Source organism: Corvus moneduloides, chromosome 18 (genome assembly GCF_009650955.1).
Source record: "Corvus moneduloides isolate bCorMon1 chromosome 18, bCorMon1.pri, whole genome shotgun sequence".
NCBI lineage: Eukaryota > Metazoa > Chordata > Aves > Passeriformes > Corvidae > Corvus > Corvus moneduloides.
Window position 1 is genome coordinate 219,072 of NC_045493.1, and position 9,995 is coordinate 229,066.

Sequence of the window (9,995 nt, forward strand, 5' to 3'; positions counted from 1 at the left end):
GTACAGACAAGTCCAGGATTGAGCAGAACATTCCTTTGCCATCTTGCACTCCAGATACCAGGAGGCCCCTTGTGAGAGACTGAACTTCGAAGGCATGATGACTCAAGACATTCTCCCATGTGAGAGATGCCAGGGTGCTTTGTTGAAATGGAGGAGGAGAGCTTTTGGGTGTGGCCAACCTCTGATCTGATATGACTGTTCCAGTTTGGCCAAATTTAGAAATACATCCTCTGAGAGAAGGCAGGCTACAACCAGCCCTCCCCCACCAGGTTCAGGTGAATCAGGGGGATGGGAAGCAAAGGTTAGGAACAATGCATCTAGCTTGGTCAGCATACCAGAGCAGGAAGAAAAGATAAGAGACCACTGATAAGACCAGGGGGAGTCTCAGACAGACATCCTGCGCTCAACCCAAAACTAGCTCAAACCAGTCTCAAAGCTTAAACCCAGGCCAGGGGTATATAAGAGCATGCGCAGGGAAGAAAGGTGAAAAGTTCAGGATGAGGAAGACTCCTGACTTCATCAAAAATACCCTCGGAAGACCCCTACCAAAACCACCAAACAACACTGTGCAAGCGCAACGCGGATGTAAATGACTTTTGGGTTCATTATAATATGAAGCGAGGCTGGGCGGGGCTAGGTGATGAATATGTATAAACGTATTATGAATATGGAACTCGTAACCCGATAAATACTGAGCTGAATGCAGCTGTCGGCACGCATGATTTTGGAGGAGCTATCCCCTGTGCATCCCAGCTGGAATAAACATACCTACTTTACTACTTACTTAGTAGTGGAGTCCTTTCTGCTCATCACAGGAAAAAATAAATTTTCCTCGAAGGAAAGTGAAAGAGATAAAAACTATTTATTTAACAAACACACAGGAAAAGGATAATAATGCTAAATGATAAAACCTCTCGCTCTGCTGAGAGAAACCTGGGAAAATTTCAGGGTCCTTCCGTAGATCTCTCTCTCCCCCTCCTTGGAGCTGGGACAGGGTGGTGGGCCCACCTCCAGGCCCAAGGCCTCGGTGGAAATTCCTCGCGATGTATTCTGATGTTGAAACAGACCAGCAGAGGAAAAAAAAAAGGAAAAAACAAAGTCCCAGGAAAACAAAAGTTCAACTCTCCGTCTCTCTCTGGAGAAAGAAACAGGAGCTGAAAAAACTGGCCAAGAGCAAGTTGGGTGCTTTCCCCACTCTCACTCTCCTGCCACAGCTGAAAAAAAGTCTCTGTGTGACCTTGAATAAGCTGCAAACGGCTTTGAAAAGTTTTGCTCAGTTTTTCCTCCCCCCTCTCAGGCTCAGTTTAAAAGCATAGAAAGGTATATATATAAATTTCTGGGCATAGTGCAGCAATAGGGAATACAACATCAAGTCACCCCAAGACAATGACCAAGTCTGTCTTGAGGCCTATGGATGATGAGATCTTTCTATTCTTGTCATATTACTGTACGTAACAACCATTTCCCTGTGCAACCACATTTTTCCACAATAAACCCTACATGTGTATATTTACAAACACCAATCATTCAGTGTCATTTCACTCTAATTTGCCACAAGGAATCAATTAACAAGAACCTATGTTACTGTTGGCTTTGGGGGTGAGTTGTAACAGCCCTGGTCCAAAGACAGCTCTTGCTGCAGAAATAAATCTATCAGGGAGAAGAGTAATTTCCTCGGTCATTTTCCTCCCAGTGCCTTACTAGTGGGGCCGTGGGATAAAAATACAAGTCAGTGGGAAATAAAAAGATGGAGAAAAGAAAGAAGAGGGAAAGGAGATTTCTGTTAAAATAATTGGAAGCTTTTAGGGATGAGAATGATCGAAGGAGAAACATTTACAGTTGCTACTGGTTTTTTTTATTATCCTTATTACTATTATTTCTCCACTTTTCTTTTTTCTTTCACTAATTGCTGCCTGTGCTTTCCAAGATGAGGACAGGCAAGGCTAAGGTGTGCTACCTGCTTCCATCATTTTGGTTCACAGCCTGAAGAGACAGGCAAATACAATTGTATTTGTAGCCTAAGACAGAAGCAAAAGAAACAGCACATTTGGTCCACTTGGAAAGGGAGAAAGAGCTTTCCATCATCACCTGAATTTCCAGTGGTAACAGGGACTCAGTGCCAGTCTGGCAGCACAAATGGCTTCTGGAAAGACAGCTTGGTTTATTTTCAGAGATACCTTGAGGCTGCACTGCTGGCACACATTTATTGTGTTCTGGAAGTGTAGCATAGGCATGTCCTGAACACCAGAGGGTTGGACGTGGCCAGTTGCTGTATTATGACTGTGGCAGAGAGGTCAGGGGTGGGGAGTGTGTAAATTTTCCACCTCTAGGCAGTTGTGGTGGTTATTTTCACTTTGATGAGTGAAATTCTTTTGGTTGATGCAAGCGAAGTTTGTGAAGATTGTGTAATGAATATTTATATTAATGCTAATTATCTTAGCTAAGAGCTGAGAACAGTTCCATTTCATTCTAACAGAAGTGTTTCTTTGGAATCTGAGATGTCTCTGAAGCTTTGCTTTTTTGCTAGACTGGGGAAGACAGTCCTGGACAAGACCTTTGGACAGAGTTGTTTGTCTACCTCGATAAAGCCTTTGTCAAGATGTTCTTCACCTCTGTGTTTCTGAATGTGTAGATGAAGGGGTTTAGTAGTGATGTTACAGCTGTGTTTAAGATGGTGACTGTTTTGGTCGCTTCTGTCAGGAAAATTAATCCACAAACACCAAAGGTTTATGTCCAAAAAGGAGACAGAGGAGTTCTGTTACTTTATTCAAATAAAGGGAGAGGTCATGGGCATTTCCCATGGGGTCTCTCAAGTTGCTAAGAGAACGAAGCCTCCTTTTTATCCTAATTTCCTGGCCGCATTTCCTTCTCTCTTTCCCCATTGGCTGAGGTACTTGAGAGGTACAGACTTCCCAAATCGCTTAATACAAACCCCCTTTCTAAGGTGTACCCCACCCCTATTCTTTTCCTTTTGTCTCTGTTCTTTTTCTCTAAATCCAGGGATTAGCACAGTCTTGAGTGAATAACAGTCTGTGTCATTAGTGGAATTCCTATGGAATTTATGGTTCCTCCCATTGCTTCTTTCACCTCTCAGTATCTGGCTTTATCTACCATCAGGCCCAGTTTGTTTGTAAAGACAGCTCTTTCTCATTCCTTTCAGTTCCAATGGAGCTTTGATGGAAGGCTTGACATGGAGGAAGATGGTGAAGCAGTACCAAATAATTACTACAATGAGATGGGAAGAAAAAGTGGAGAAGGATCTTTGCCAGCCTTGAGCAGATGGGATCCTCAGTACAGTGGAGATGATAGAAATATAGGCGATCAGGGTAATGACACAGGAACCGAGGATGACAATGGCAAACAGGACAAAACACACCAGTTCACAAGTAGATTATCTGTGCAGGAAAGAGTAATCCAGGGAGAGATATCACAGAAGAAATAGTTGATGATATTAGAGCCACAGAAAGACAACCTGGAAGTCAAAGGCGCTGGCACTGAAATGACCAGGAAACCACCCACCCAAAGAGCCCACTGCCAGCCCCCTGGACAGAGTGCTGGTCATGATGGTGCTGTAGCTCAGGGGGTAACATACAGCCAAATAGTGATCATATGCCATGGCTGCAAGGAAGAAATATTCTGTACAACCAAACGAGAAGACAAAGTACATCTGAAGGAGGCAACCTGTCGAAGGAAATGGACTGGCTTTGTGACACAAGATTGGCCAGTGTCTTTGGAATGCAGGCAGTTGTGAACCAGATCTCCAGGAAGGCAAAATTGCAGGGAAAATAATACATAGGGTGGTGGCGTGGATGGTGAGTACTCACAAACACAATAATGCAGAGATTGCCCATGACTGTCAGGACATACACAGAGCGGAAGAAGACAAACAGGAACACTTGCAGGTGTTGAGAGCTAAGGAATCCAAACAGGATAAACTCCTTCACTTGGGTGTGACTTCTGTTACACATTCAGCCTGAAACAGCAAACCCCACAGACTCCAGGGGCTGGGGATGCAGAAAGCAAAGGCAACCATGGAGAAACCTGATTCACGCTCCCTTGGTGTCAAGGGGAACAAGGTGTCCAGCATAAATGTCACAGAGTTGATATACCTGCTCCAGCCTATCATGGCTTTGGCACTTTGATATGAGATGGGACAATGATGTCTTCTTCTTCAGAGCTGGTCATTGTCAAGGGAGAGAAACGGCCACTTCTAGGCTGCAGCTGGCTCCCCACCAAACCCTTTGCTGCTGCTGGCTAATGAATCACATCTCAGCCTGGATCTCTGCTCACCAGCTATGAGGAGACATCACAGACTGTCTCAGATGGAGGAACTTGTGATGGAGCTAAATAGGCTCTTGACGCCTGTAATGAGCTGGGCAGAACCCAAGCAAGTTCAACATTTGCTCTCTAACAGACCAGGGTAAAGAAAATAAGAGAGAAACAAACCTCGGTATTTAACAATGACTATTCTCCCCTAGCCTTTCCTTAAGATAGCCTAAAGTCAAAAGGGATTTCATTTAAGGTTTTGAAGGTATGCCCCAAGGGAGAAGACAGAAAAAAACCCCAGAAATCAGAAAAAAAATTAATATATTTGATCCATTCAATTTTAAGTGCAGATTGTAAAAGCTTTGCCAAAAAAAGACAGTTCTTTTAATGGCTGCAAAATTTCCCACATCATCCATCAGTTTGTATGCCCATTCTTCATGCCTGCATACACCAATCCCTCCATTCCTCTCCCCACCTTTTAAACTGTAGTCTATTGGCCTATTTTAAATCTATTGACTGGAAGGTCTGGGACTGTGCTGTTCACTTCATCCAGGCCAAGTGCACAAGTGGATGAGACAGTGTTATTTAATTTCTTTGCCTAAACCCCTGGAGTCACTGTCTGCTGAGAATTACACTCTTCTCCTGTTACGGTGTCCTGAAATCAGGGGTTGTATTTGTGCTGCTCATGGGGATCAGGAAATTTTCCACCTCACTCCTGCAGTGCTTTTTTTCATCTGAATAGCATCTGTGTTTGTCCAAGGGGTCTCCAGAATGGTGAAAAGGGTTGTGTTCACTTTCAGGAGTTCCCATCTCTGCCAGGGATTTGGAACAGAAGTCATTACAAATCTCTTAGAGTTGACAAAGTTGTAGAGAACAACATTGCAAAATTGCAACAAGATTACAGAGTTTAATGGAAGGGCTTTTAGAAGAGAAGGTAGCTTTGCTCTAAAACTGAACTAAAGGAGAAAGAGTTTCCCACGCGCATATTCTTTCTGTCTTGCTCCCTAGTCTCAGGGAGGGTGTCTCCAAGGAACCTGCCCAATAGCCAGACCCCACAGTGCCAGCATTCACCTTGTCTGTGAGGCTTCCAGATCCCCTGTGATGACATCTGAGGTGAGGAATGCCAGGCTTTCCATCACGCCCACACTTCCTGGGCTCTTCCTAGGCTGGCAGTCACGTTCTGGTTTTCAGTCTCCCTTCTGGTACCTCTCAGGTAGAGGCACCTCTCACAGAGGTCCTTGACTCTCATCTCTGAGACAGACTGGCTTTGCTGTTCTGAGCCTTCTTGTCTGTGTGTGTTATAATTCTGTAGTGGTTTGGTCCAAAATACTCATTACTGTTTACCTTCTGTGAGATAAGAATTAGGAGAAAAGCAAAGCAGGTACAAATCTTGAGAGAATATATAGAAGTTTACTAATAGACCAAAAAGGAGGAAGAAAAAAACCAAAATAAAATCACACCACACCTTCAGAACACTTCTCCTCCCCCCACCTTTCTCCCTTCTCCCACTGACAATGTAAAAAGACAACCCTTGAGATGTTCAGTCTGTTTACCACTTCCATAATAACCTTGTTCAGTTCATTTAGGAAGAGGAGTCTCTGTTGCTCATACTGTGGTTCTCTGCTCACTTCAGTATCACAAGACAGCCGCCTGGGTTGGTTTTCTGCTCGCATAATGTGGGAGTCCCTTCCCACAACTTGCAGCTTTTCCCACAGCTGCTTTCGAGGGTCCAATCTTGAGCTAATGGGTACCATTTTAAGGTTGAGCCGTTCAGAAACAAAAGTTCTCTACACCCATCTCTGGGAGCATTTCATCTCTAAGAATAGAGGCCCTCCCTTTCCCTGGGAGCAAAGAGTCCTCATAATCTTCATCTCTAGGACCATCTCTGGGAGTATTTCTAGGAACAGAGGTCTTCTCCTTCCAATTGGAGCAAGAGTCCTCATCGCTTCCATCTCTCCCTGTCCAAACTTCTCATCAAATTACAGCTGCTTCAGCATTTGCTTATTCCAGCACAGGTGCTGTTGCTCACAAGTACAAGTTGAACACTCCACCCCCCATGCTTTCATGAAATTACAACGGGTACTCTGATATGTCATAGTTTATCACCACAATAGCTTTACAACAGATTTTCAGCTTTAAGCATCTCCTCTTTCTCTTCCCTCAGGTTTTCAGCTCTTCTTTCTTTACATGCATTTACAGCACTAAAAGGGTTAATCTCACCCAGGCCTTGCAGCTGGAATTTTGATTATCGCTGTTGGCCACATGATCTTTTGCCGAACAGCAGGGCAGCTTCAGCTGAATCTTGGCTGCACTGGAGAGGGGGAGCTGGGCTGTGCCATCTGCACATAGCAGGGATGTGAAGGGGGGCCACAGGTGGAACAGGGCCCATCGGCTCCAAGATGGCTGTGTCCTGGCCTGGGCCCAGCCTGAGCAGGTCCCGGCAGGGCCCGGTAGGGCCCTCTAGGCCCCCGCACAGGCCCAGCCGAGTTACCTGTCCCCTGGCCAGAAGCAAGAGAGCAAGCTCTGCCTGGGGTGTGTCTATTCTTAAGTGTGGATCACAGAGGCGGTCAAAATTTTAAGTGGCTTAAAAAGTTGTCAATATTCAAACTAACCAGTTAATAGGTTCTGTTAGGTCATAGAGGAAGCTGTAAGCACCCCTTTGTAAGAACATCACTTCCGGGACTATGCTTGCTAACCCATGACAAATTCCTGCCCAGCTCTTTACCTTCCCAACCTCAACACTTAATGGCTTGAGGATTTCTTCCATCTGAGACCAGACTGTTTATTGTTTCCCCACTCTATCCTTCCCTGTTCTGTATCTGAGTATGTTGAGAAGCTGCACTTGACATGCAGGGATCCTTTGCTGGGCTACTAATATGGTTGCTATCAGCATGTGCTGGTTTTGGAGGTATTCTGCTTTTTGTTTCTCCAGATGCTTCCACAACTGTACGTCACTATTCCTTCAGCCCTATAAGAAGCAAACAATGCAAATAAAGAAACACCATCCTGATGATCAAGAAAAGGTCTAAGTTCAACTGTCTGTTTCTAGGCAGTCACCAAAGATTGAAATGATCTGTTTACAGAGTTGATTTTCAGTGTTGATTTTGTCATGATTTTGGGTAGATTTCACAAGGAAACAGCTTGCTGAAAGGCTGTTAAACACACAGACCTCAGGCATGAGACAGGCTGAAGATGGGACTCACTGGTATTTAGCCATCAAAACCTGATGCTGATTGATCTTACAGCAACATGGCTTGAAAAACAGTCTCCATGGCTTGAAAACCCTGTTCCATTTCTGGAAACCTTACAGGGGAGACAGAAGCTAGGGAAAAGGTGTTTGCTGCCCAGGAAAGCCTCTGGTGAGGAAAGGTTTGTGGATAAAAGGGTCAAGTGTAAAGGATTTACAGCTGAGCAGCACCACTCCAGTTGTGGGGTCTGGTGAGTGGGGAATTGCGCTGGGTATGGATGAGCTTTCACACAAAGTGTGTGTTGGGGTTTTAGTTCTCCTCCTGGCTTTTTTTTCTCTTAAACGATTTTTCCCCATACATATTGTCAGGGGGACAAATTACTGTGTGCTTAAGAAAAATAAAGGACCTGGCCACAGGAGGAGGGGTGCATCTCTTTCACCTAGGTTTCTGGGCAGTCAGTCCCCAGCGTTTGGACAGAGAGAGAGGCTGCTTCTTTGGCTGCCTTCCTTCTACCAGAGAAACCCCGGGATTCCCAAGCCTGCCTTTCCCCGCCCTGCTGGGAGCAGGGTTGTGGCTATCCTGCTCCCGCCCTTGCTTCGAGCCTTCGCTACATTGTAGCCCTGCTCGGCCTGCCTGCCCAGACATCCGGGGGGTTCCCCGTTTGGATACATCTCGTCTGCCATCTGGGATTTGTGCTCGTCCCTGCCGTTCTAGCCTGCTGCTCCCGAGGGTCCGGCCGGACACCGGGATCGGCTGCCCAGGGGTTTGTGGAGCCTTTGTTCCATCCTTCCCCGGGACCCCAGGGCACTGGTGCCGCGTGCTCCCCCAGCTCGCTCCGGAGCGCCCCCTGCAGCCGCGGGGGAACCATCGCACCTGCCCTGCTCACCGGGAGCCGCCAGCGCCCCTGCCGGCTGCGAGCGGAACTGCACCTGAGGGGAAAGGGCCTGACAGCCGAGAAGGCTGGGACTGGGTTTGTGTTTGCTGTTACTGCCATAGTTATTGCTGTTTTGTTTGACTGGTTATACACATATAGATATATAATAGTAAAGAGCTGTTATTCTTGTTCCTCATATCTTTGCCTGAAAGCCCCTTAATTCAAAATTATAATAATTTGGAGGGAAGGGGGTTGCAATTTTTTTTTCCGTTCCAAGGGAGACTCCTGCCTTCCTTGGCAGACACCTGTCTTTCAAACTAAGAGAGTGTGTTATAAATGGGTTTTAGTTCTCTAGAATTACTTAAGAAAATTTGCAAACATGTTAATTGCAGGAATTGGGCTGACTGATGTTTTCCGTGTTAATTATCCTGTAGTATCAAGTTGGGGGCAGTGTACTGGGTGTAATACCTGCATGTAACCATCAAGTGGCGTACTCAACACCAGGTAGAAAGGAGAAGGTTTCCAGAATGTTCCAACGGATAAGGGTGATGTCACCAAGAATGCGGATTGGATGTAGCACGAACCAATCGGTGGAGGTTCTCAGAAAATGATTGGTGAAAAAGGCATCGTTGAAATGGACCAATGGCAGCAGGAGAAACGAGCCAATGGTATGAAGGATGTAAAATGAACCAATAGACACAAAGGACTGGGTATAAAAACTGATTTGAGGCTCAGCACCTGGTCCTCTGCCCATTTGCACTAGTGAGGGAGGGCACCTGGCATTGTGTGTGCGCCGTTTCAAGTCTCTGCCTTGATGTTGGGGTTCATGAGCTTACCTTGGTACCTGTTCTTAGTTGCTGTTTAATAAAGTGGTTGTTTTTCACAGTAAGGAGTGAGTGGTGCTGCCTGTCTCGCCCCACCCTACCCTTCCTGTCAAAGTGGGTAGGAACCTTCTCTTTGGGCCAGACTTCTGGTCACCTGCAAGGGGAGACCCTTAGGACTGAGTTTCTTCCTGAGAGTCATGTGAAGGGACCCTCTGAGGGTTGTCATGGTCTGTAGGTCCTACTGAGCTGCGCCCCTAAAACTTGGCATGTACCACAGGTAGAGCAGCAGTTTCTGGGAGTGCTGTTCTAAGAGAGGGGGCTGTTGAGGTGCAACACATGAGGAGACCTAACCTGTTCACAGCCCCGAGAGCGTCTGCTGCTGGCACCTCCAGAGGAGTGAGAGCTGCTTTCATGTGTCACAGCCTTATTGCTGCTCCCCTTTGGTGCTGGGTCAGTGCCCTTCATGTGCCCACCATCTTCTGCTAACCAGAGGGACCCTCTGGCTGAGGGATGGCAGAAAGGGTCACCCTTTGGGGCGGGACTGGCACCTGTCCCTGGCCTGTCCCTATCTGCCTCCATTCTTTGTCATCCAGAAGTTTGTGCCTCTGGTTTTCTGTTCTAACCTGCCTGCAGGGACGCCTTGGTGTCCTGGAACAGCTTTATCACCATCAGCTCTCAGCAGACCTTGTTAAAACATCCTTACACCACCTCACCCTCTACATGATGTGTGATTTACCCCCAAGAGTTTCAGAGTGCAGGAACCATGGTGAGCTCATTACTGCCTGAAATTCTCCACAGAGCCAGAGCCCGAGCCCGGCTAGTAGGTGAGGCTGTCCTCTGCGA

General features: G+C 46.4%; 1 protein-coding gene across 1 annotated transcript; it reads right to left on the minus strand.

Moving 5' to 3' along the window:
* Positions 1–2,907: 2,907 nt before the first annotated feature.
* On the minus strand, positions 2,908–3,794 carry LOC116453256 (olfactory receptor 6F1-like). The gene is given in 4 exon segments (XM_032128502.1): positions 2,908–3,390; positions 3,393–3,522; positions 3,524–3,685; positions 3,687–3,794. Coding segments are annotated over 4 exon segments (687 nt in total). The 3' UTR covers positions 2,908–3,103.
* Between the last annotated feature and the right edge of the window lie 6,201 nt (positions 3,795–9,995).